This window comes from Anguilla rostrata, chromosome 11, assembly GCF_018555375.3.
Source record: "Anguilla rostrata isolate EN2019 chromosome 11, ASM1855537v3, whole genome shotgun sequence".
Taxonomy (NCBI): domain Eukaryota; kingdom Metazoa; phylum Chordata; class Actinopteri; order Anguilliformes; family Anguillidae; genus Anguilla; species Anguilla rostrata.
In genome coordinates, this window is record NC_057943.1 from 708,970 (window position 1) to 736,912 (window position 27,943).

General features: G+C 53.7%; 2 protein-coding genes across 2 annotated transcripts in view; one reads left to right on the forward strand and one right to left on the reverse strand.

Moving 5' to 3' along the window:
* LOC135235033 (serine/arginine-rich splicing factor 6-like) overlaps positions 1 to 4,699 on the reverse strand; it is a 6,836-nt gene extending 2,137 nt beyond the window's left edge. Inside the window, exons 1-2 of the mRNA XM_064300231.1 lie at positions 4,683 to 4,699; positions 4,127 to 4,307 (exon numbers count right to left, since the gene is read on the reverse strand). Coding sequence (XP_064156301.1) covers positions 4,127 to 4,307; positions 4,683 to 4,699 — 198 coding nt within the window. The remainder of the gene's footprint in view (positions 1 to 4,126; positions 4,308 to 4,682) is intronic.
* The window catches only part of LOC135235034 (poly(rC)-binding protein 4-like), a 57,826-nt gene that overhangs the window by 14,616 nt on the left and 15,267 nt on the right, over positions 1 to 27,943 (forward strand). Inside the window, exons 2-5 of the mRNA XM_064300232.1 lie at positions 23,824 to 23,963; positions 24,182 to 24,205; positions 24,917 to 24,949; positions 26,580 to 26,696. Coding sequence (XP_064156302.1) covers positions 23,892 to 23,963; positions 24,182 to 24,205; positions 24,917 to 24,949; positions 26,580 to 26,696 — 246 coding nt within the window. The 5' untranslated portion in view covers positions 23,824 to 23,891. The remainder of the gene's footprint in view (positions 1 to 23,823; positions 23,964 to 24,181; positions 24,206 to 24,916; positions 24,950 to 26,579; positions 26,697 to 27,943) is intronic.

A 27,943-nucleotide genomic window follows, 5' to 3' on the forward strand; every position in this document is an offset into this window, starting at 1 on the left:
ACAGTCTCTCTCTCTCTCACACACACACACACAGTCTCTCTCTCTCTCACACACACTCACACACACACACACAGTCTCTCTCTCTCACACACACACACTCACAGAGGGAAGAGGCAGGCTGCATATGGGGGCGACTGGAGACAGAACAGCAGAAGATACAGGACTGAGGCCTGGCTGTGCGGAGGGCAGGGGAAAGGAGGAGGACAGGAGAGGGGGAGAGAGGAGAGAGGGAGGAGGAGTGGAGAGGGGGAGAGAAGGGGAGAGGGGGAGGACAGGAGGAGGGGGAGTGGAGGGGAAGAAGAGAGGGAGAAAGGGGAGAGAAGAGGGGGAGAGAGGAGAGGAAGGATGTACTCACACCATCAGCATTGGTACAGGGCCTCATGGCCTCTTAGAGCCTTAATTAAAGCCAGCTTTAATTAAAAACCACATATAACCCCTGATCCCGCCCCCCCCACGCTCCCACACGCCCCCCCCCACCTCTCCCACACACCCACGCCCTGCCGCTGCCCCACGCTCCCACACACCCACGCCCTGCCGCTGTCCCACGCCCCCCCCCACGCTCCCACACCCCACGCCCGCCGCTGCCCACGCCCCCCCCACGTCCAGCCACACCCACGCCCTGCCGCTGCCCCACGCCCCCCCCCACGCTCCCACGCCCTGCCGCTGCCCCCGCCCCCCCCCCACGCCCCACACGCCCCCCCCCCTCTCCCACACACCCAGCCTGCCGCTGCCCCACGCCCACCCCCCCCATGCTCACCACACCCACGCCCTGCCGCTGCCCCACGCCCCCCCCAACACGACCCCCACAGCCCCCCCCATGCTCCCACACACCACGCCTTGCGCTGCCCCACGCCCTCCCCCCCCCATGCTCCCACACACCCACGCCCTGCCGCTGCCCACAGCCCCCACCCCACGCTCCACAACACCGCAGCCCTGGCCCTGCCGCCACGCCCCCGCCCCCACGCTCCCACACACCCACGCCTGCCGCTGTCCACGCCCCCCCCCCCACGCTCCCACACACCCACGCCCTGCGCTGCCCACGCCCCCCACGCTCCACACACACGCGCCTGCGCTGCCACGCCCCCCCCCCCCAGCTCCCACACACCACGCCTGCCGCTGTCCTACGCCGCCCCCCCAGCTCCCACACCACGCCTGCCGCTGGCCCCACGCCCCCCCCAGCCACACACCACGCCCTTTCCGCTGCCCCACGCCCCCCCCCATGCTCCCACACACCCACGCCCTGGCGCGTGCCCCACGCCCCCCCCCACGCTCCCACACACCACGCCCTGCCGCTGCCCCACGCCCCCCCCCACGCTCCCAGACACCCACGCCCTGCCGCTGCCCCACGCCCCCCACATGCTCCCACACACCCACGCCGCCTCACGCCCACTGCGCCCCCCCCACGCCCTCACTTGCCCCGTCCCGCCCTCACAACGCCCCGTCCCGCCTCACGCCCCCAGAGCTGTGTGAGACGCCGCGCCCAGTCACCTGACCTCCTGCAGCCAATGGAACGCAGTGCGCAGCTGACCCAAGCAAACAGGAATTAAGTGCGGTGCTTCATACTTAAAGGCTTTGGAAAACTGTCAGCACATTCCCGTTCGGAATATCGCAGCCTACTCATTTCGTCCATCTGATATTCCGGAACGTTTTGGCAAAGCGAGCCCTTCTCATGGCAAACAAATGTGAGTGAACTGGCAAACTGAGAGGAAGGGAGAGCACGAGAAAGAAACAGAGAGAGAGAAAGGCAGAAAGGGTGAAACAGAAAAGGGGGAGGGAAGAATAGAGAGAAAGGGAGAGGAGGAGCGGTGGGGGTGTGGGTGGGGTATAACTGTAGCAGGGTGGAGGAGAGGTGGGGGTGTGGGTGGGGTATGACTGCAGCAGTAAGGAGAGGTGTGGGTTGGGTATAACTGCAGCAGGGTGGAGGAGAGGTGGAGGTGTGGGTGGGGTATAACTGTAGCAGGGTGGAGGAGAGGTGGGGGTGTGGGTGGGTATAACTGCAGCAGGGTAGAGGAGAGGTGGAGGTGTGGGTGGGGTATAACTGTAGCAGGGTGGAGGAGAGGTGTGGGTGGGGTATAACTGCAGCAGTAAGGAGAGGTGGGGGTGTGGGTGGGGTATAACTGCAGCAGGGTGGAGGAGAGGTGGAGGTGTGGGTGGGGTATAACTGCAGCAGGGTGGAGGAGAGGTGGGGGTGGGGTATAACTGCAGCAGGGTGGAGGAGAGTTGGAGGTGTGGGTGGGGTATAACTGCAGCAGGGTGGAGGAGAGGTGGAGGTGTGGGTGGGGTATAACTGCAGCAGGGTGGAGGAGAGGTGGAGGTGTGGGTGGGGTATAACTGCAGCAGGGTGGAGGAGCGGTGGGGGTGTGGATGGGGTATAACTGCAGCAGGGTGGAGGAGAGGTGGGGGTGTGGGTGGGGTATAACTGTAGCAGGGTGGAGGAGAGGTGGAGGTGTGGGTGGGGGTATAACTGTAGCAGGGTGGAGGAGAGGTGGAGGTGTGGGTGGGGTATAACTGCAGCAGTAAGGAGAGGTGGGGGTGTGGGTGGGGTATAACTGCAGCAGGGTGGAGGAGAGGTGGAGGTGTGGGTGGGGTATAACTGCAGCAGGGTGGAGGAGAGGTGGGGGTGTGGTATAACTGCAGCAGGGTGGAGGAGAGTTGGAGGTGTGGGTGGGGGTATAACTGCAGCAGGGTGGAGGAGAGGTGGAGGTGTGGGTGGGGTATAACTGCAGCAGGGTGGAGGAGAGGTGGAGGTGTGGGTGGGGTATAACTGCAGCAGGGTGGAGGAGCGGTGGGGTGTGGATGGGGTATAACTGTAGCAGGGTGGAGGAGAGGTGGGCGTGTGGTGGGGTATAACTGTAGCAGGGTGGAGGAGAGGTGGGGTGTGGATGGGGATAACTGCAGCAGGGTGGAGGAGAGGTGGGGGTGTGGATGGGGTATAACTGCAGCAGGGTGGAGGAGAGGTGGGGGTGTGGATGGGGTATAACTGCAGCAGGGTGGAAGAGAGGTGGAGGTGTGGGTGGGGTATGACTGTAGCAGGGTGGAGGAGAGGTGGAGCTGTTGTTGGGGTATAACTGCAGCAGGGTGGAGGAGAGGTGGGGGTGTGGGTGGGGTATAACTGTAGCAGGGTGGAGGAGAGGTGGGGGTGTGGGTGGGGTATGACTGCAGCAGGGTGGAGGAGAGGTGGAGGTGTGGGTGGGGTATAACTGCAGCAGGGTGGAGGAGAGGTGGGGGTGTGGGTGGGGTATAACTGCAGCAGTGACTCACACCCTAAATGTAATTTGCTAATGTTCTTAATGCACTTCCAGTATGGCAGCAGTAATGGGGGGGGGGGGGGGGTCAGAGGTTCAGCCATAAATTACAGACCAATGGCCTGTCACTTACATCCCTACACACTGGAGTTTGCCCCTCCCTACACACACACACACACTCTCCCTCAGTCTCTCTCTCTCACACACACTCTCCCTCTGTCTCTCCCTCTGTCTTTCCGACTGCTATATATGCTTCCAAGAGGGTTTTGTTATCAATATTTGATGCCATTTTATTTTTGCTGTTCTACAGATTATAATTGTTATTGAGGGTTTTTAAAGGTTTTTTCCCAGTTCAAATACTCTCCATCTCCCCCTCGTTCACCTGTGGGTCTGTGCTGTGGGACTGTGTTGTAGGTCTGTGCTTTGGGTCTGTACTGTGGGTCACCTGTGGGTCTGTGCTGTGGGACTGTGCTATAGGTCTGTGCTGTGTGACTGTGCTGTGGGACTGTGCTATAGGTCTGTGCTGTGGGACTGTGCTGTGGGTCTGTACTCTGGGTCTGTGCTGTGGGACTGTGCTGTGGGTCTGTACTGTGGATTTGTGCTGGGGGTCTGTGGCGTAGGTCTGTGCTGTGAGTCTGTACTGTGAGTCTGTGCTGTGGGTCTGTACTCTGGGTCTGTGCTGTGAGTCCTCTTGCCCGGTGTAGGTGCTGTGATTGTGAGAAATGTCCTGAATCAGCCCGTAAGCGGGGGTTTAGATCGCGGCCTGTAAAAGCCCAAATGGGCCACAATGAGCCTGGTTCTGTGGAGAAACTCCAGGGGACCAGCGTCCTCCTCTGAAGCCCCATTTCATATGGGTACCCCCCAGAGTCAGAGCGCTTCTAGCAGCCCCTGCTCCTGCTCCTGCTCCTGCTCCTGCTCCTGCTCCTGCTCCTGCTCCTGCTCCTGCTCCTGCTCCTGCTCCCGCTCCCGCTCCTGGTCCTGCTCCTGCTCCTGGTCCTGCTCCTGGTCCTGCACTGGTCAGCAGCGGTTATGAAACCTCGCTCCTGAAGGCGTTCAATCGCCCTTCCAAAAAAACCCTCTCAGCAGTTCCTGGGGCGCTCCTGTTCTGTCCTACAACACTTTCACCTCACCAAATATCTGGAGGTCATTCAGCTTCTGTACGTGCACGCGCACACACACACACACACACAGTCTCTCTCTCACACACACACACACACACACACACAGTCTCTCTCTCTCTCTCACACACACACACACACACACACACACACACAGTCTCACAATACACACACACACAGTCCACACACACACACACACACAGTCTCACACACACACACGCAGTCTCTCACACACACACACACACACGCACACACACACACAGCCACAGTCTCACACACACACACACACGCACAGTCTCTCTCTCTCACACACACACACCTGTTCTCGCTGTACATGTATCTATTGTCTTGCTGTGAGTGGTTGGGATGTGGGAACATGCTGACAGTGAGGAAGGGCCAGCAGTACAACATCTTATTTATTTAATTAAAAACGAATTAATTCCATTTTACTTCAAATGTCAGTTGGAATGTTCTGCCACCTGTTATATATAGCGCTCGATATGAAGCCCTGCCCAACATGTTAAGTTCTCATTGAGATTTATAACTGCCCCTGCTACTCAGGTCCAAGAGTATTTATGGGAACACCAGCGTTTCTATGGGAACACAAGTGTTACTATGGGCACACCAGCGATTCTGTGGGTACACCAGCGTTTCTATGGGTACACCAGTCGGGGAGGTTTTTGGAAAGGTCTGATGGTACACCTGAGTGTTTGGGGTGGGGCCTGGTGTGGGGTGAGGGCTGGGGGGCTCTTCATGCTCAGTATCTAATCAGCGCTGGCTTTGGCTGAGACTCCAGCACCCTGTACCTGTAATAACTTCAGAAAATGTGGATCAAATGAAATGGGGCATGGCAGATGGGCGTGGGGCAGATGGATTGGGGCAGATTGGGGCAGATTGGGGCAGATTGGGGCAGGCTGGGGGTTTAATCTGGGTGAGATTAAGCCACTGATCCTGCTTGACCTGGAAAAAGAGATTTATAACTGTGTGTGTGTGTGTGTTTGAGAGAGAGAGCGTGTGTGTGTGTGTGAGAGAGAGAGCATGTGTGTTTGAGAGAGAGAGAGAAAGTGTGTGTGTTGTGTGTGTGTGTGAGTGTGCACCACTACTGCAAGCCCCGCCCTACTGCAGCAAGCCCCGCCCCATTACAGCAAGCCCCGCCCCATTACAGCAAGCCCTAGCCTCCGCAAAGCTTACTGTCCCATCCCTCATTTTAGGCCTCTTCATTCCACAGGCAGTTTGGACCTCTGCCGCATCACTAACCCCACCCACGCACCCCCCCCCCCCCCGCACCCCTGCCCTCCCCCGCCCCCCCACAATGCCGACAGCACAATGACAAGTCCTTCTGTTTCCAAATACAGCCCTCTTTCCCTCATACAGGATTATCTCTGACCCCCTTCCCCACCCCCCCCCATAGTCACCGGGGGGAGGGGTCTGACCATGTCCCACACTGCTGGGGGAGGGGACGCCAAACCTCCTGTCACACTACTGCCCTCTCCAGCGACATTAAACACATGTGCATTAGAGAGAGGCTGGTTTAATCCCTGTGTGTGTGAGTGTGTGTGCATGTGTGTGTGAGCGCGCGCGCGCGCGTGTGTGCCCTAATAGCGAGATTTACTACATAAGCTGTAAAGCAAATTTCCAATTCCAAAACACATACACACACGCGCACAATTCCCAAAATAGTGCAGCCTGTTAAATATTTAAAGCAGCCAGCAGTCTGAGTGCCTAAAATTACTGGGGGCGGGGCCTTAGAAAACCTCTCTCAAACTGGCAAAGCTAAAAAACACACTCTACACACACCACACACTCCACACTCTCTCTCACAACTCTCCTCTCTCTCTCATGCACACACACACAACACCATTCACAAAACACCAAAGACCAAAACCACTCACCTCCCTGCTCCTGACAGGACAGATGGGCGGGGCTGTGGTGTGAGAGGCAGGGCCACTGGCTGAGGCCTGGTGGTGAGCGAGTGTCTGTGTGCAGCGTAGCGCGCGATAAATTGAATTAAAGGCGCATTAATTTAACCGTGTCTCTCCGGCTGTCAGTGAGCTCACACAGACAGAAAGTCAGACAGACTGGCAGGCAGGCAGACAGACAGGCAGTCAGACAGACAGGCAGCAGCAGGCAGGCAGACAGGCAGGCAGACAGGCAGACAGACAGGCAGGCAGGCAGACAGACAGAGACAGGCAGGCAGACAGGCAGGCAGACAGGCAGGCAGACAGACAGACAGGCAGGCAAGCAGGCAGACAGACAGACAGGCAGGCAGACAGACAGACAGACAGGCAGGCAGGCAGGCAGACAGACAGACAGAGACAGGCAGGCAGACAGGCAGGCAGGCAGACAGACAGACAGACAGACAGGCAGGCAGGCAGGCAGGCAGACAGGCAGGCAGGCAGGCAGGCAGACAGGCAGGCAGGCAGGCAGACAGGCAGGCAGGCAGAGGCAGGCAGGCAGACAGACAGGCAGGCAGACAGACAGACAGACAGACAGGCAGGCAGACAGGACAGGCAGGCAGACAGGCAGGCAGGCAGACAGACAGAAAGGCAGCAGCAGCAGGCAGACAGGCAGCAGCAGGCAGAACAGCAGCGGCCGGCATCACACAGCTCTGTCCAGTGGGTCCGCCCGCGCCACCACCGAGAGACCCCCCCGTTTAAAACGCGCTCAAGCACAGCGCAGTACTGTTGCCAATCAAAACACATCTGCCGCATAAATCAGCCTGTATCAAGAGATCCCAGACCCCGCCGTGCACAGACACAGACTGCGCCGTGCACAGACACAGACTGCGCCGTGCACAGACACAGACCCCGCCGTGCACAGACACAGACCCCGCCGTGCACAGACACAGACCGCGCCGTGCACAGACACAGACTCCGCCGTGCACAGACACAGACCCCGCCGTGCACAGACAGTAAGACCCGCTCCGCTGACTGATTCATCGCACCCCTGGGGATCAGACTCTGTCCTCCTGCTCTAAAAGCAGATTCATAAATGAAGGAAAGCACAGAGAGACAAGCACTAACACTGGAGAGCCTTTTAAAAATGAGATTATTATTTGCCGGGAGCTAGTGAAAAGCAACATCATCCTCAAACCCTTATCCCCATCGTTCGTTACCCACAATGCTCTCTGCTTATCGCAGTCTCGCCTTCATCTCCTGGGAGCTGAAAGGTATCAGAGAATTGAGGGCAGGAAGACAGAGCAGGCTACACCAGCGCGAGCGTGCATGCTAATCCATACAGCAAAGGCCAAAGAAACCTAATAAAACATGTGACCGAACCAGCGATAACATACCCACTTCACCTGAGCTTTATCTGTGTAGCTCTGTAGCGCACTCACTCGTGCACACACACACACACACACACTCACCAATCACCACTCACCACTCAACCACAGCATCGACTCAATATATACACTTTAGTCACAACTTCATACACTCTTAGTACACATTTAGTACAGACTATACAACTTAGTACACTAAACACACTAGACACTAACATGCGGTACAAAGCAGTGTTTTACGAGATTTTTAGTACAGGCTGTTTTAGTACAGAGCTGTGTTCAGTACAGAGCTGTGTTTAGTACAGCATTGTGTTTAGTACAGATGCTGTGTTTAGTACAGCGGTCATCTTGCGGGTGTTTAGTACAGAGCTGGTAGTACAGTGCTGTTTAGTACGGGTTTTAGCCTGTGTTTTAGTACAGTGCTGTGTTTAGTACAGAGCTGTGTTTAGTACAGAGCTGTGTTTAGTACAGTGCTGTGTTTAGTACAGAGCTGTGTTTAGTACAGAGCTGTGTTTAGTACAGTGCTGTGTTTAGTACAGAGCTGTGTTTTAGTACAGAGCTGTGTTTAGTACAGTGCTGTGTTTTAGTACAGAGCTGTGTTTTAGTTGTAGTAGAGTGTTTGTGTTTAGTAGCTGTAGCATTTGTACTGAAGGGTTCCCAGAAGCAGGACGTGTAAAACCTGCATTGTCCTCTCCTGCTCTTTGGCTGATAGATATTGATCCCCCCTCCCCACCCCACTCCACTCCACTCTACACTGTCAGACTGCTCTCTGGGGGGGCTCCGGTTTTCTGACTCATACTGTATGGGGGGGAGGGAGAGGGGAGACCGCGAGGGAGAGAGCGAGGGAGAGAGAGCACAAAGACCTTCACCCTGAGAGAGAGGTCGGAGGTCAGGGATTGTGTGTACTCGAGCACCCAGCTGTTAACAGGGGGGAATTTATCACAGAGAGTGTGAACAACCCACCGACATCCGACACACAGAGACAGCATCCAGCACAGAGACAGCATCCAGCACAGAGACTCTGACACACAGAGACAGCGTCCAGCACAGAGACAGCGTCCAGCACAGAGACTCTGACACACACAGAGACAGCGTCCAGCACAGAGACAGCACAGAGACAGCGTCCAGCACTGAGACTCTGACACACACAGAGACAGCGTCCAGCACAGAGACAGCACAGAGACAGCGTCCAGCACAGAGACTCTGACACACAGAGACAGCGTCCAGCACAGAGACAGCACAGAGACAGCATCCAGCACAGAGACAGCACAGAGACAGCGTCCAGCACAGAGACTCTGACACACAGAGACAGCGTCCAGCACAGAGACTCTGACACACACAGAGACAGCGTCCAGCACAGAGACAGCACAGAGACAGCGTCAGCACAAGAAGACCAGCATCCCAGTACACTGCAGATCTGACACACGAGGACGCGTCCAGCACAGATGACTCTGGAGCGAGCACAGAGCACAGGAGGATCCAGGCAGAGAGACTCTGACACACGAGAGAGTGAGTCAGGAGTGTACTCGAGCACCACTGTTAACCGGAATTAACAGAGGACACCACGAGCTCCTGACATACAGAGACAGCATCCAGCACAGAGACAGCACAGAGACAGCGTCCAGCACAGAGACTCTGACACAGAGACAGCACAGAGACTCTGACACACAGAGACAGCGTCCAGCGCAGAGACTCTGACACAGAGACAGCACAGAGACAGCATCCAGCGCTGAGACTCTGACACACAGAGACAGCATCCAGCACAGAGACTCTGACACACAGAGACAGCGTCCAGCACTGAGACTCTGACACACAGAGACAGCGTCCAGCACTGAGACTCTGACACAGAGACAGCACTGAGACTCTGACACACACAGAGACAGCGTCCAGCACAGAGACTCTGACACACAGAGACAGCATCCAGCACAGAGACTCTGTGGCTCTGACACAGAGACAAGCTGGAGCCAAAACTGCGGCACAGGGGAGTTTTTCTCCGTTCTGGGTACATACGCACATTTTTATGTCATATGCTGAAATGTTTTTGCAGAAGGGATCTGATGGAACTCAAACTGGTTAACCAGCAGAGCCTTCCTTGCTCAGAGTGTGCAGTCGCTGGCCTACGCTCAGAGGCAGCTGGTGCAGCCAGAGCCGGATAGCCACGCACTCGCTCGCTGCACTGCACTGAAAGGGCACTGGGGGATTATGGGACACAAGTGGAATTCTGGGATACCAGATGTGAGATAATTCTGGGACAGCAGTCCCTGCATGGGTGGAGGGGAACAGGAGAGCCCCCGAACAGGCAGCTCAGGGAAATCTGCGCCATTTTGAGCAGACGTTGCGGAGGCCAGAGACCAGATCAGCCTTCAGGGCAGAACCCGACACATCCATACTGCTGTACAGAAGTATCTATAGCGACACAGCGCACAGTCACTGCCACACATCCATACTGCTGTACAGAAGTATCTATAGCGACACAGCGCACAGTCACTGCCACACATCCATACTGCTGTACAGAAGTATCTATAGCGACACAGCGCACAGTCACTGCCACACATCCATACTGCTGTACAGAAGTATCTATAGCGACACAGCGCACAGTCACTGCCACACATCCATACTGCTGTACAGAAGTATCTATAGCGACACAGCGCACAGTCACTGCCACACATCCATACTGCTGTACAGAAGTATCTATAGCGACACAGCGCACAGTCACTACCACACATCCGTGTCATACTGCTATACAGAAGTATCTATAGCGACACAGCGCACAGTCACTACCACACATCCGTGTCATACTGCTATACAGAAGTATCTATAGCGACACAGCGCACAGTCACTGCCACACATCCGTGTCATACTGCTATACAGAAGTATCTATAGCGACACAGCGCACAGTCACTGCCACACATCCGTGTCATACTGCTATACAGAAGTATCTATAGCGACACAGCGCACAGTCACTACCACACATCCGTGTCATACTGCTGTACAGAAGTATCTATAGCGACACAGCGCACAGTCACTACCACACATCCGTGTCATACTGCTGTACAGAAGTATCTAAAGTTCGCTTAGGTGCAAATTAAAACACAGCTTCTGTTATGATTCACTTTTTCTTAATTAGCAACTGACATAACATTAGCCAGCATCCCCTGCTAGAAAGCCAAAATGTTCCTAACTAGTTCCCATCCCATCACAGACATTTCCAGGCGCCTTAAAGTCCAGTCAACAATTACCGCCACTGTCCTGCCTGAATGCTGTCGAAAGGCCGATAAAATAGCGGACAGTCCGTTGTGTGGGCAATAGAAGCTACTGGCGTTGTGTTCGATTTGCGAAAGCAGTGAGATTCGTGCCCTTGAGACTTTTGTCTCTGGAACTCAAAGCAGACGATAATTTGACAGGGGTGTAGTAGGTGGGTACTCAGGCGACGCAGAGGGTAATTTGGCAGGGGTGTAGTAGGTGGGTACTCAGGCGACGCAGAGGATAATGTGGCAGGGGTGTAGTAGGTGGGTACTCAGGCGACGCAGAGGATAATGTGACAGGGGTGTAGTAGGTGGGTACTCAGGCGACGCAGAGGGTAATTTGGCAGGGGTGTAGTAGGTGGGTACTCAGGCGACGCAGAGGGTAATTTGGCAGGGGTGTAGTAGGTGGGTACTCAGGCAATGCAGAGGGTAATTTGGCAGGGGTGTAGTAGGTGGGTACTCAGGCAATGCAGAGGATAATGTGACAGGGGTGTAGTAGGTGGGTACTCAGGCGACGCAGAGGATAATTTGACGGGTGTAGTAGGTTGGTACTCAGGGAACGCAGAGGGTAATTTGGCAGGGGTGTAGTAGGTGGGTACTCAGGCAACGCAGAGGGTAATTTGACTGGGATGTAGTAGGTGGGTACTCAGGCGACGCAGAGGGTAATTTGGCAGGGGTGTAGTAGGTGGGTACTCAGGCGACGCAGAGGATAATGTGACAGGGGTGTAGTAGGTGGGTACTCAGGCGACGCAGAGGATAATGTGACAGGGGTGTAGTAGGTGGGTACTCAGGCGACGCAGAGGGTAATTTGGCAGGGTGTAGTAGGTGGGTACTCAGGCGACGCAGAGGGTAATTTGGCAGGGGTGTAGTAGGTGGGTACTCAGGCGATGCAGAGGGTAATTTGGCAGGGGTGTAGTAGGTGGGTACTCAGGAGATGCAGAGGATAATGTGACAGGGGTGTAGTAGGTGGGTACTCAGGCGACGCAGAGGATAATTTGACGGGTGTAGTAGGTGGGTACTCAGGCAACGCAGAGGGTAATTTGGCAGGGGTGTAGTAGGTGGGTACTCAGGCGACGCAGAGGGTAATTTGACTGGGGTGTAGTAGGTGGGTACTCAGGCGACGCAGAGGGTAATTTGGCAGGGGTGTAGTAGGTGGGTACTCAGGCGACGCAGAGGGTAATTTGACTGGGGTGTAGTAGGTGGGTACTCAGGCGACGCAGAGGGTAATTTGGCAGGGGTGTAGTAGGTGGGTACTCAGGCGACGCAGAGGGTAATTTGGCAGGGGTGTAGTAGGTGGGTACTCAGGCGACGCAGAGGGTAATTTGGCAGGGGTGTAGTAGGTGGGTACTCAGGCGACGCAGAGGGTAATTTGGCAGGGGTGTAGTAGGTGGGTACTCAGGCGACGCAGAGGGTAATTTGGCAGGGGTGTAGTAGGTGGATACTCAGGTGATGCAGAGGGTAATTTGGCAGGGGTGTAGTAGGTGGATACTCAGGTGATGCAGAGGGTAATTTGGCAGGGGTGTAGTAGGTGGGTACTCAGGCGACGCAGAGGGTAATTTGACTGGGGTGTAGTAGGTGGGTACTCAGGCAACGCAGAGGGTAATTTGGCAGGGGTGTATTAGGTGGGTACTCAGGCGACGCAGAGGGTAATTTGACTGGGGTGTAGTAGGTGGGTACTCAGGCGACGCAGAGGGTAATTTGGCAGGGGTGTAGTAGGTGGGTACTCAGGCGACGCAGAGGGTAATTTGACTGGGGTGTAGTAGGTGGGTACTCAGGCAACGCAGAGGGTAATTTTGCAGGGGTGTAGTAGGTGGGTACTCAGGCGACGCAGAGGGTAATTTGGCAGGGGTGTAGTAGGTGGGTACTCAGGAGACGCAGAGGGTAATTTGGCAGGGGTGTAGTAGGTGGATACTCAGGTGATGCAGAGGGTAATTTGGCAGGGGTGTAGTAGGTGGGTACTCAGGCGACGCAGAGGGTAATTTGGCAGGGGTGTAGTAGGTGGGTACTCAGGTGATGCAGAGGGTAATTTGGCAGGGGTGTAGTAGGTGGGTACTCAGGTGATGCAGAGGGTAATTTGGCAGGGGTGTAGTAGGTGGGTACTCAGGTGAGGCAGGGGTGTAGTAGGTGGGTACTCAGCTTGTTTACGCAAGTTGCCTAATTGATCTGAAAGTGCCAAGCCAGCGCGTTTCGGGTGATTTATTGCGGCTTGGCGGCGGGTGTAAAAACGCGAGCGGCGGTTGGCGGACTGCCGTATCCATGGACGCGTGGCAGAGGGGCGCAAAGTTCCATCGCAGGACGGGCCAGCCAGCTTTCTCTGAATAGCCTGCCCCCCAAACCCCCCAGCCCCAGTGCAGTCCATGCTTTATTTATGTGCGTGCGCTTATTACTCTACCTCCTTTGTCACAGCTCAGGGCTGTTATGGACTGAAGTGAGTGCAAACAGACCAGAGAGTCTGCCCCCCCTCCCCCCGCCCCTTGTGACCCCCCCGTGGTGTCACTGCCAGACAGTTATTTTTACCGGAGGTGATGAGTGCTGCACACACAGGCGACTGGCCAGAGTGTGACTGTACAGCCTATTAGTCAGAGCCATGCAGGATAAGGACTCAAAAACTGCCAAATTCAGAGAAAGGTGCTGAACATGAAATGACTCATCCAGCTTTGGGAGAAAGACTGGGCTGGACTGCCAGCAGCATTCCCTGTGTGAACACCACCCCCACGTGGAACAGCACCCTGCTCTATCCCTGTGTATTTCAGCGATGAGACACTGTGACCTGCTTGCATAAAGTGTGCAGCCACTGGGCTGTCCTTGCACACACCGGGGGGGGGGGGGCATCAACAACCTGCTGTGTGCTGCGTTCACTGAGATTTGTATCCGTGTTCCGCCTGTGCTCACTGTGTTCTCCCTGTGCTCTCTGTTCTGTCTGTGTTCCCTGTTCTGTCTGTGTTCTCCCTGTGCTCCCTGTTCTGTCTGTGTTCTCCCTGTGCTGTCTGTGTCCCCTGTGCTCCCTGTCTTCTGTGTTTCTCCATAGTCTGTCTGTGTTCTACTGTGCTCCCTGGGCTGTCTTGTCTCCCTGTGCTCCCTGTGCTGTCTGTGTTCTCCTGTGCTCTCTGCTGTCGTGTTCCCCTGTGCTCTCTGTTCTGTCTGTGTTCTCCCTGTGCTCCCTGTTCTGTCTGTGTTCTCCCTGTGCTCCCTGTTCTGTCTGTGTTCTCCCTGTGCTCCCTGTTCTGTCTGTGTTCTCCCTGTGCTCTCTGTGTTCTCCCTGTGCTCTCTGTTCTGTCTGTGTTCTCCCTGTGCTGTCTGTGTTCTCCCTGTGCTCCCTGTGCTGTCTGTGTTCTCCCTGTGCTCCCTGTGCTGTCTGTGTTCTCCCTGTGCTCTCTGTTCTGTCTGTGTTCTCCCTGTGCTCCCTGTTCTGTCTGTGTTCTCCCTGTGCTCCCTGTTCTGTCTGTGTTCTCCCTGTGCTCCCTGTTCTGTCTGTGTTCTCCCTGTGCTCTCTGTTCTGTCTGTAATTAATGGCTGCGGGTGCACACAGGCCAGGTGTGTATTTTTAGCTGCACGCGGCTGTTTCCTGCATATTAAACGCTGCTGTTGCTGCTGCGCTCCCTCCCGCTCCGCTCATATGATTAAACCGCTGCTATTTCCAGAGGGGCCAGCCAGAGACAGCAGAAACGCACCGGGAGTCCCAGCATTGTCAGCTCTTAAAGGGCCACTTCACCCAAAAATCACATGGAGCTATGATTCCACTTACCCCCAGCGCCGTCTATCCACCCGGATGAGTTTCGATGAGATTCGAGAGGAGTTCTCTGGGTATCCACTGCAGCTCAGCCTGACACAGCAGACCTCAGTGGGGCACAGTTATGTCACAGTTACTCACAAACGCCCACAGAGCTTAATGTGTGAACGGTTAACTAATCTCTACTCAAGTACACCAACTGTGCATATGCACTCAAAAGGCTCAACTGAAGCACACCAGTGTTCTGCATTATATTTGGACTGAGACGTTGCTGAGTTTTACGATAATACATTTTTGGTGCTCCGAGTGCCACAAATATTTACATCGTTGAGGTCTGCAGGGTGAGTGGCAGTGGACATCTAGAAAACATGTCAAATCTGTGCGAAACGCGCTGTGTGTCTCCCGCTAAAGCAGCACATTAGCCTCAGTACCTCAGAAACGCGCTGTGTCTCTCCCGCTAAAGCAGCCGTTAGCCTCAGTACCTCAGCGCTGTGTCTCCGCTAAAGCAGCACGTTAGCCTCAGTCCTCAGAAACCGTTGTGTTCTCCCGCTAAAGCAGCACGTTACTAGCCTCAGAAGCGCGCTGTGTCTCCGCTAAAGCAGCACGTTAGCCTCAGAAAAACGCGCTGTGTCTCCCGCTAAAGCAGCCGTTAGCCTCAGTACCTCAGAAACGCGCTGTGTGTCTCCCACTAAAGCAGCCGTTAGCCTCAGTACCTCAGAAACGCGCTGTGTGTCTCCCACTAAAGCAGCACGTTAGCCTCAGAAACGCGCTGTGTCTCCCGCTAAAGTAGCCGTTAGCCTCATAAACACGCTGTGTGTCTCCCGCTAAAGTAGCACGTTAGCCTCAGAAGCGCGCTGTGCGTCTCCCGCTAAAGCAGCACGTTAGCCTCAGTACCTCAAACACGCTGTGTGTCTCCCGCTAAAGCAGCCGTTAGCCTCAGTACAAACACGCTGTGTCGTCTCCCCAAAAGCGCACGTTACTCAGTACTTCAGCAGACGCTTTTTCCCGCGTCAAAGCAGCACGTTAGCCGTCAGTACGTCAATACTATGCAGCTGTGTCTCCGCTCAAGAACACAGTTACACAGTAACCTCAGAACGCGCTGTGTCTCCCGCTAAAGCAGCACGTTAGCCTCAGTGCCTCAGAAACACGTTGTGTGTCTCCCGCTAAAGCAGCACGTTAGCCTCAGTACCTCAGAAACGCGCTGTGTCTCCCGCTAAAGCAGCCGTTAGCCTCAGAAACGCGCTGTGTGTCTCCCGCTAAAGCAGCACGTTAGCCTCAGTACCTCAGAAACGCGCTGTGTCTCCCGCTAAAGCAGCACGTTAGCCTCAGTACCTCAGAAACGCGCTGTGTCTCCCGCTAAAGCAGCCGTTAGCCTCAGTACCTCAGAAACGCGCTGTGTCTCCCGCTAAAGCAGCCGTTAGCCTCAGAAACGCGCTGTGTGTCTCCCGCTAAAGCAGCCGTTAGCCTCAGAAACGCGCTGTGTCTCCCGCTAAAGCAGCACGTTAGCCTCAGTACCTCAGAAACACGCTGTGTCTCCCGCTAAAGCAGCACGTTAGCCTCAGTACCTCAGAAACGCGCTGTGTCTCCCGCTAAAGCAGCCATTAGCCTCAGTACCTCAGAAACGCGCTGTGTCTCCCGCTAAAGCAGCACGTTAGCCTCAGTACCTCAGAAACGCGCTGTGTGTCTCCCGCTAAAGCAGCACGTTAGCCTCAGTACCTCAGAAGCGCGCTGTGTCTCTCCCGCTAAAGCAGCACGTTAGCCTCAGTACCTCAGAAACGCGCTGTGTCTCCCGCTAAAGCAGCCGTTAGCCTCAGAAACGCGCTGTGTCTCCCGCTACAGCAGCCGTTAGCCTCAGTACCTCAGAAACGCGCTGTGTCTCCCCCACAAAAGCTGCCGTTACATTACATTACATTCATTTGGCAGACGCTTTTATCCAAAGCGACGTACAAAAAGTGCATTTCATGGTCATAGACAACTGCTAAACACAGGTTCAGTAAGGTACAATACTTATTTTGTACAGCTATTTCTAGCCAAGAACACAGTTCACACAGTGAACACTATTCAGACCTAACCTCTGCAAAGCCAACTAGGCAGAAGAATAAGCTAGCCTCAGCGTCTCACCCAGGGGGGAGGAGCCACACAGGGACCATTTCCGCTGCTTTGCATGTTTTGTTCTCATTACGACTGTGACTCTCATGGCTGTGAGCCTCATTAATCACGAGATGTCTCCCCAAACTAACAGGGGAGGTTCTCAGCAGGAGTCTGCTGCTGAGAGAGAGAGACTGAAGAACGTCTCCAGATCTGTGGCCTGGTGGCCTTAATCCAGCTTAAAGGCAGAACGCAAAGCTCAGAAATACCACAGGAGTCCATAAGTACACGAGTCCACAGACTAACGACCTGGCTGCATGGAACGGCTTGACCCCCTGCCAAGGGCAGCCCCCCCCCCCACCACCCCACCACCCCTCTCCACTCCCCCCACCCGACCAGGCCCTGTGCAGGAGACCCTGCTAGTGAAGCGCTGTGCAGTGGAATCATGAGCACTTCAGTCTCCCAGTAGAGCCTGCGACCGTGTGTGCGTGCAACCATGCATGCATGCGGCCTTGCATGCGACCATGAGTACATGCGACCATCCGCGTGTGCTCATTCACAGGGCGAAATGAGTGATTTCAGTGACCCCCCCCCCCCTCGGCTGCCCCTCTACCCCCCCACCCCCACCACACTCGCTCTGTGAAGAGTTTGTTGGAACCCAGGTCTTGCTGACAGTAACTCCAAGGACGCGATTCATCTCCTAACGAGTTGCAGCTTCCAGTACGCGGTAATGAGATCTGGCCTCTGGGCCTGGCAGCGTCCGCGCGCCTCGTTACCAACCACCCCCCCCCACCCCCCCCATAATCACCCCCAATAACGCCCTAAAAGACGTGCCAGCGCAGAAATGGCCGTTCTGTTCTACAGCAGACGTCTGCTCCTTTAAAGCCAACGTCGCTGTTATTTTAATCATCCCAGCAGCCGACTGTTCTGACCAGAACATTCTCCCCCCCCCCCCGCCCACCAGCCAGCCAGCCAGCCAGCCAGGGCCTCTCTCTCTCAGCCCGAGTCATTCAGGTGAGCTTCTGCTCCAAGGGTTGGGTTGCCAGGGAAGACTGCTCCCAGGGTATTCAAACATTTTATAAATATGTACAAATATGTATAAATACATAAACAAATAATACATATGAATCGCCATATTAGCTTGGGTCATATATGCACCTGCACACACACACACACACACACACACACACAGAGGATCTACCGGTAGGGTCAACAGGTAGGGGTCGACAGGTGGGGTCTACAGGGAGGGTCTACAGGGAGGGTCTACAGGGTGGGGTCTACAGGGACAGGTCTACAGGTAGGATCTACAAGGAGAGGTGTACAGAACCGGCTCGTACAGAAATGGTGTCAAGGGCAGGGAGACGGACCTGACAGCACAGGAGGGAAAATATTCCCAGCTTCTGCGGGACAGAGAGGTGCTCTCTAATCACACTTCACCCCCAGCTTCTGCGGGACAGGAGTGCAGGTGTAATGTTCGACAGCGCTGCGCTCCACACACAGACACACACACTAGCTGACAGTTCGTTTCTGAAACTAACAATTTTCTATAATAACAGTAATTCTGTTGAGTGCTGCTCCACTGCTGAACTACCTTTATTTAACCTTGCGTTACAAATAATGTTTTTATTTTCAAAAAATGTCATCTGAAAATCACTAAACTAGCACCTATGACTTTGAGTGTGTGGGTGTGTGTGTGTGCGTGGGTGTGTGTGTAGTCCTCCTCTTTCAGTGGCTCAGACAGCAGCCTTATCCATGTAAACACACAGCACATTCATTACACCCCATTCATTTTAACAGCTGATGCACTGTCTGAAAACAGTGTGCGTGTGTGTGTTTTGAGAGTTGCGAGAGAGAGAGAGACTCCAGCTAAGCATGCACACAAGCAGTGCAGCGCCCAGGATTTGAATCTCTCTCAGCACCACCTCCATTCTTTACCCTTCCTCCCTGTCTGTTCTCTGCCTCATGAGCAGAGGCCCCGCCTCTGCGATTCTGGCTCCGCCCCCACCAGAGCCTGCAGCCCTACCCCAGCTCCAGCCCCGGACCACAGCTCACTCAAATTATTACCCTCCCTCTCTTTCCTCTGTCTTCTTTTCTTTTTTTTACTGCAAAGTCTTGGCTTTTTCTTATTTGAATTAAGAAATGAGGCCTGTGATTTATGGGAGGACAGTCGAGTTGGAGCAGGTTTCTGGATGAGACGGGAGAGGGGAGGTGAAGCCCTCCATTAAGCGTCATTAAACAAAATCAGCCAATTAAATTGGAGCAGGAGCAGCGATGGTAGCGGGGAAAAGCGCAGAGTCAGCCAAACATGTCCGAGCCCAGTGAACCCCCCCCCCCCAGTGGTGCTCAGAACCACCCCCCCCCCCCCCCCGGACCCGCCAGCCCGCCTCAGAATCGGACCGGTACCAGTGCCCCCTATGCCCCCACCCCCCCAGTGGGGGGAATACTGCACACGCTTCTGCTTCTAAAATATAATAACTTCTCCCACCCCGTTGAGCAACTAATTAAATAAAAAGGCACCGGGTCTTGGTTACTATGCCAACGGGTCTAACGCACCCCCCCGACCCAAAGAATTTCCATCTCACATGAGCGGCAAACTCGCCAACAGAGAGAGAGATCTCAGCGCCAATCCAAACAAGAGACATCCAAAAATAAGATGAGATATTCTAATATAAATTCGATTGGCAAGTCTCAGCAGAGGAGGTCTGTCGATTGGCTGGTCTGAGCAGAGAAGGTCTGTTGATTGGTCGGTCTCAGCAGAGAAGGTCTGTTGATTGGTTGGTCTGAGCAGAGAAGGTCTGTTGATTGGTCAGTCTGACTATATCAGAGCATCGGCAGGCAGAAGGAGCAGCAGTGCTGTTTTACCTCGTTTTCAGTGAGACTATAATCCCTGTCATGCCTTAGCCTGGGTCTCTGAGAAGCTGCTAACTGCGCAGCCGTGGACCTGAATGCTAATCTGAAGCTAATGCTAACGCTAATGCTAGTTCAGGCTAAGCAGCGATAAAGAGGCTCTGTTCACTGTAACCCAGACCCTGACTCGGGCCTGGTGTGGTCAGGAAAACAGGCTGATCACACACACACACATACACACACACCATCACACCACACACACACACACACACACACACACACACACACACACACACACACACACACACACACACACACACACACACCATCACACACACACACCATCACACACACACACCATCACACACACACACCCACCCACACCATCACTCACACACACACACACCCACCCACACCATCACACACACACACACACACCATCACACACGCACACATACACACACACACCCACCCACACCATCACACACGCAAACATACACACACACCATCACACACACACCCGCCCACACCATCATACACACACACCATCACACACACACCCGCCCACACCATCATACACACACACCATTACACACGCACACACACACCCACACCATCACACACGCACACACACACACACACACACACACACCCACCCACACCATCACACACACACACACACCCACACCATCACACACGCACACACACACACACACACCCACCCACACCATCACACACACACACACACCCACACCATCACACACGCACACACACACACACACAAACACACGTACCTTTGAGCAAGGTACTTAACCGAAATTGCTTCAGTATATATCCAGCTGTGTAAATGGATATGATGTAAAATGCTATGTAAAAAAAAAAAAAAAAAAAAAAAAAAAGTTGTGTAAGTCGCTCTGGATAAGAGCGTCTGCTAAATGCCTGTAATGTAATGTAATGTAACACACCCACCCACACCATCACACACACACATACACCCACACCATCACACATGCACACGTTACACACACACACACACCCCCACACCATCACACACGCACACACACACACACACACACACACACACACATATACCCACACCATCACACACGCACACATACACACACACACACACACCATCACACACACACACGCACGCACACATACACACCTACACACTGCTATATGCACGTACACCGTCACACACACACACACACACACACGGCAGCTTCCCAGGTACCAGAGTCCAGTTTGGCTCAGTTACAGCAGCACAGGTTTCTGTGTGTCCATGTCTATATCTGTGTCTGAGAGAACCCGTCTGTGTGTCCATATCTATATCTGTGTCTGAGAGAACCCGTCTGTGTGTCTATGTCTATATCTGTGTCTGAGAGAACCCGTCTGTGTGTCCATGTCTATATCTGTGTCTGAGAGAACCCGTCTGTGTGTCTGTGTCTATATCTGTGTCTGAGAGAACCCGTCTGTGTGTCTGTGTCTATATCTGTGTCTGAGAGAACCCGTCTGTGTGTCTGTGTGTGAGATTTACTGCATGTTCCTGGCTGTTTACACCAGTGATAACAGGATAATTGTTGTTATGGTGATGAGACAGAAAAAGGGAGGGGTTAAGGCCTGGTTCTGTCAGTCAGCAGCTTAATCCCATAAGCAGAGCCTTCTTTAAATACAGGATGATGTCACTCCAGGCCGAGCTGGAGCTGGTCTGTAGGTGGGGCAGGGTGGGGTTGGGCAGTGTGAGGTAAGGCAGGTCAGGATGGGGTGTGATGGGGCAGGGTGAGGTAGGGTGGGGTGAGGCAGGTCAGGATGGAGCAGGGTGGGGTTGGGCGGTGTGAGGTGAGGCAGGTCAGGATGGGGTGTGATGGGGCAGGGTGAGGTAGGGTGGGTGGGGCAGGTCAGGATGGAGCAGGGTGGGGTTGGGCGGTGTGAGGTGAGGCAGGTCAGGATGGGGTGTGATGGGGCAGGGTGAGGTAGGGTGGGGTGGGGCAGGTCAGGATGGAGCAGGGTGGGGTTGGGCGGTGTGAGGTGAGGCAGGTCAGGATGGGGTGTGATGGGGCAGGGTGAGGTAGGGTGGGGTGATGCTGAGTGAGGTGAGGCAGGTCAGGATGGGGGGTGAGGAGTAGAATAAAGGAAACAGTGCTGGAGAAGTGTTTCATACATACTACAGGATTAGCAGACGCTTTACCAGAGCGATTACACAACTTTACATAGCATTTACATCGTATCCATTTATACAGGGATAACGAAGCAATGCAGGTAGTACCTTGCTCAAGGTACAACGGCAGTGTCTACCGGAATCGACCTGCGCTTCGGTACGAGCCCAGTTCCTTACCCACTGTGCTACACTCCGTCCTTTCAGAAACATTTAAATTATTAATCTCCTCTGTGCAGGAGAGCCGTGAGGTTCTGAGTAAACATCCTCTGTGCAGTCTGAGCATGCTCTGTAGGACCCAGTCTGACCCCGCCCCTAAATCAATCTTGCACGCGAAGCAATCACACCTGGACAAACACCGTCATGTGTGTCTATACTTTACCTCTACACACACACACACACACACACACACACACAACCCTGGTCAATTGACCCCACCCACATACACACAGCAGATGAAAATAGACCGCGGTCTGGCGGTCAGGACTGAAGTCTGATCAGAATGGAAAAGGCCGCCATCGGGGTCAGCTTTAGCACGTTAGCCGCCGGTGTTGGCCTTGGCGCGAGAGCCAGCAGGAGCAGCCATGTTGAATAGAGCGAGGGGGACGGCCACACACAGGCGCTGAGGGGTGTGGCTAAATCCACCGTTTAACTTGGTTTGGCTACGGCGAGTGGGCGGAATAGTAGGGGGGGCGGGACCAGATTTGGGGAAATCTGTGATACTATGGAAAGCTTGAGTCACACGATTAGTTCCGAAGCAGGTGAGCCTGTGCCACGAATGATTTCTGAAGCAGGGCGCTGTGTTACACAGAATGATTCTGAGCAGTGGGTAGCGTTACAGAATGATCCTGAAGAGTGTGCAGCCTGTGTCAACAGAATGAGTTCTGAAGCAGTGTGCAGCCGTCCACACAGAGAGTCCTAAAGCGTGTCACTGTCTCACACGAATGAGTTCCTGAAGCAGTGTGCAGCTGTCACCGAATGTCCTGAAGCAGGTAGCTTGCACACAGAATGAGTTCCTGAAGCAGTGTGCAGCCTGTGTCACACAGAATGAGTTCCTGAAGCAGTGTGCAGCCTGTGTCACACAGAATGAGTTCCTGAAGCAGTGTGCAGCCTGTGTCACACAGAATGAGTTCCTGAAGCAGTGGGTAGCTCGAGTCACACAGGATAGATGGGACCTGCTTCTTCAGCGGTCAGTAATATATATATATATATTTTTAAAGACCTTTATTACAGCTTATCTGCTGCTCATTAGTGCCTGAGCCAAGGAGCCGTCTATCCCTGCCCCCCCCCAACACACACACACACACACACACACACACAGTGCTGGGGGAGGGGGGAGGGGGGTAATCCGGTGACTTGGGGAGCTGGGACCGGTGTCGTCATCCGTTATCCAGGGTCTGACAGCAAACACAATCAGTCACAGCAGGAATGAGGGGGGGGTCATTTACCCCCTACCCCCCCAGCCTGTCCTTCATTAGCACTGGCATCAACAGCACCATTCATTAGTTTAGAGCAGGACAGCCCTGAGCTGAGACAGGTCACCCCTGCCCCCAATCTGCCAGAGGCCCCAGCCCCCCCCCCCCCCCTCCCCCTCACATACTTCACTGTCAGATCAATGTGACACGCGGGCGCACAGATGCTACTGCCCGCCTGTGCCCGCCTGTGCCCGCCTGTGCCCACGGCTGCTGCGCTCACACACACCCAGATCCGGACCCGCTTATCTCAGGAGAAATCAGATTTCATCACAAATCAGCCTGAGAACCAAACATAACCAAACATAAGTAAACACAGGCGCGCACACACACACACACACACGCACACACACACTTACACAAAGACGTCTGTTCGTTCATTGGGCAGAATTTCAGCAGCAGTGAACCACACTGTACCTCGTGAGGGATGAGTATCTTCTCACAAACAAAGATAAGAGAAAAATTCCAAGAAATCATTCTGTAAATCTCCAAAGCATGGGACGGTTCTTTGTATCTAATCAGGGCCAATTACTGACTGAGGGTCAGAGAGAGAATCACTGACTGGGTTAGAGAGAGAATCACTGACTGGGTTAGAGAGAGAATCAGACTGAGCATGTGCACTTTGTCCACGTTTCCACAGGTCAGTGAAGAGAGAGAATCACCCACCTCACCCCAGGACACCGCCCCACGCCAACCACTCACGCCAAGATGAACTGTGAGGATTTTGGGGAGGGGGGCATGAGCGTGACCCTGACCCTCAGATTGCTCATGCATGGAAAGGTGGGTGTGGTTAGTGTGGCTACATGTCATTTAATAACCACTGTATTATTCAGTGATTGATATGTGATATGAAATGGCTAGCACACACGCTACATAATGAGTGCAGGGTGCTGCTGCTGTGTGTGTGTTTGGTGTTCTTCTGACTGCCTCTACAGCATGCCTCTGACAGAGCAGATCAATAGGCCTTTACTGATGTTCTGTCTCTGCTCTCTCCACAGGAAGTGGGCAGCATCATCGGGAAGGTGAGAAGCCCGTTTATTTCAGACGTCTTCAGGAGGAGCGCGTCTCCTGCAGAGCAAGCTCTCTGGTTTCAGACCTTCATCAGTTTAGACCTTCATCCCTTTGACATATAATCTCTGAATGATAGCATGTGGGTGTGTGTGTGTGTGTGTGTGTGTGTGTATCTGTGTGCGTATGTATACGACTGCACACTTGTGTGTATGCTTGTGTGCATGTGTGTGAACGCATGTGTATGTGTGTGTGTGTGCGCACATGTACGACTGTGCACTTGTGTGTGTGTGTGTGCGTGCCTGCGTGCGTGTGTGAGAGAGAGTGTGTGTGTTTGCAGCTCATAGTGCATTAAATCTGGATGATACATGAAGGAGGGACTGAGGAAATAAAGGAATAACTATAATAAGAAGCAACACGCGCCAGTTCAGTGTTTATACCTCAGGCAACGCGAGAGTCTCTGCTTACTGAGGAAGCAAGCGAAGCATTAGCATGAGGACGAGGACAGGCCATGCAGCCCCAGCTCAACATTTACCGGCAGACCAGAGAGCACCCAGCACTGTGCAAACCGGCGCCTGAACACTCACAGACATTGACTGATAACTGAACACTGAGCAGAGAAGGGGGAGGACTGTCCATTTTAATGTGAAAGGAGGATGTGCAGGCACGCACACGCACACACACACACACACACACTTCTGACCTTTTGACTCTTCCTCCCACAGAAAGGAGAGACCGTGAAGAGAATTCGAGAGGAGGTAAGACGCTGGCCTGTCCGTCTCTCAGAAAGGTCCTGCTCTGGGCTGCATGGAGAGACCTACTGTAGCTTCGGAGATAAAGCTGCCTCACCAGGGAGCGGATTCAGACTGGCAGCCCACTTGGCATGGAGACACAGGGGCACACACTCACTCATGTGCACAGGCACACACACACATACACACGCACGCACGCACGCACCTGCACGCACACACAGATTTGTACTCTTTGTATGGAACGGCCTGCAGACAGAAGCCGCTCTGCCTCCAAGGATGCAGCTTGGCTCATGACAAACAAGGGGAACAGCTGCTGCACAGGTTTAATATACTTTAATATAGTTTGTAACTGGGGGTTGCAGGTTTGAATCACAGATGGGGCTTTTTCTTGATGCTGTTGGTCCCCAGGAGGCCTAAATGATTTTAAGAAATGGCTGTGAGGGGGGAGGAGTCACATGGTTCCTGAGAGCTTCAAGTGCAGCTCCGCCCCCTCCCTGTCTGCCCCCTGATTGGCTCAAACAGGCAGGTTCAGCATTGGCAAACCCCAGCCCTAAGCTGTTGCCATGCCAATGTGCTTTTCCTGTTCACATCTGTGTTTTGATTGGCCAAGGTCAATACCGCACAGCCACTAAGATCTACCGTGCCCAAAGAGTAAAGGATGAAACATTTTTCGGTATTTTAGATTCTCCTGACTGATTTCATATCGCAAACATAGGCAAGCGAGCATATTTAGGGTCAAGACAGTGAGAGAGATAGAGAGGCGTGTGTGCGCGTGTGTGCGTGTTAGAGAGGGGGAGAGAGAGCAGAGCTTGAGGACATAGACAGCCTGACCCCCCCCCCACCCCCACCCCCACCCCCACCCCCCACCCCCGTGAGTCATCCTCATACGCTCTTCTTCAGAGGAAGACTGGATGACTCAGCCCAGAAACACCGCTGTCATGACTAAACCCTCGTCTGCAGCTGGGGTTCAGTCTAAAGCACTCTGACCCAGCCGTGCATATAGCACAGGTCTGACCCAGCATACAGCACAGGTCTGACCCAGCCGTGCATATAGCACAGGTCTGACCCAGCATATAGCACAGGTCTGACCCAGCATACACCACAGGTCAGACCCAGCCGTGCATATACCACAGGTCTGACCCAGTGCATATACCACAGGTCTGACCCAGCCGTGCATATACCACAGGTCTGACCCAGCATATACCACAGGTCTGACCCAGCATATACCACAGGTCTGACCCAGCATATACCACAGGTCTGACCCAGCCGTGCATATACCACAGGTCTGACCCAGCACATACCACAGGTCTGACCCAGCATACACCACAGGTCTGATCCAGCATACACCACAGGTCTGACCCAGCATATACCACAGGTCTGACCCAGCATACACCACAGATCTGACCCAGCACATACCACAGGTCTGACCCAGCATACACCACAGGTCTCACCCAGCATACACCACAGGTCTCACCCAGCATACACCACAGGTCTCACCCAGCATACACCACAGGTCTCACCCAGCATACACCACAGGTCTCACCCAGCTATGCAGATACTGCAGCTCTGTGATGCAGGTGACTGACTGGACTGTAATCTGTATAAATATTACTCTGTTCCCCCCCCCCCCCCCCAGAGCGGTGCGCGGGTCAACATCTCTGAAGGCTCCTGTCCAGAGAGAATCATCACCATCACAGGAGCCACTGACTGCGTGTACCGAGCCTTCGACATGATCACCTACAAACTGGAGGAGGTACCTAACACATGCATGCACAAAGTCTGTCCTCTATAATCCCTACATCGCTCTAAATCCATACAGTCGTCCTAAACCATCAGTCTGTCCCTGCATAATCATCAGTCTCCCTCTGTATAACCATACAGTCTGTCCCGTATAATCCATACAGTCTGCTCTGCATAACATAAGTCTGTCCTCTGTATAATCCATACAGTCTGTCCTCTGTATAATCCATACAGTCTGTCCTCTGTATAATCCATACAGTCTGTCCTCTGCATAATCCATACAGTCTGTCCTCTGCATAATCCATACAGTCTGTCCTCTGCATAATCCATACAGTCTGTCCTCTGTATAATCCATAGTCTGTCCTCTGTATAATCCATATAGTCTGTCCTCTGCTATAATCCATACAGTCTGTCCTCTGCATAATCCATACAGTCTGTCCTCTGTATAATCCATACAGTCTGTCTGCCAGCGGTGTTTCCACTGTGTGTTATGATGAGAATAAGGCTTATGACATATGGACTGGACGTTGTGTGTGCTGATGAGAGAAGCGTGACTCTCCAGGTTTTTTAAATTAAATGTCTGTAGTGGGGTGATTCCAAGGAAAAGAAGGAATGTCGATTGGGAATGGTGAGAAAATGTCAGGACACTGAAGCCAAAATATCAAGAGAAAAGCAAGTGTTTGAAATGCACAAGAATATCTATACATACCTCAGAGACGTGAACTTCAGAGTTACAGACAAACCAGTCAACCGGGGTATGAACCCAGGAGTAACAAGCAGTTCTGTTTTAATCCCCCCATTATACAAAGCACTGCTTATCTTATTCTCTCTGTTATTATCACTGAGCATTCAAAGGAAACCAACTTCCCATCGATAACAACACTGGAAACACACACCTCCCTGTGTAACTGCCGGCTGGTTCCATCTAAGATCAGCGAGTCGGGGGAACGTTTCAGGAGTAGCCTAATGAAAGCAGCATACACTTCTGGGACGCACCAGAACGCGCGTTTAACGCATTTCACAGCGACAGGTGCTTTTATAATTCAGCAGCGAGCTGCTCGCGGACCTCAGAGGTGTGTTTAGCGGTCGCCAACCTGCAGACTTTATATCTTAAAAGCAAAAAACGTGCAGCCATTTAAGTTTTTTTTAAATGCATTAAGTGGTTACTGGTCCTGCGAATGAGCTGCTTCCACCTAATGATCAGCCAATAGCAGGCAGCGTTTTCCCCAGAGCCCCACCCTCCTACAGGAGCTCAGCGTG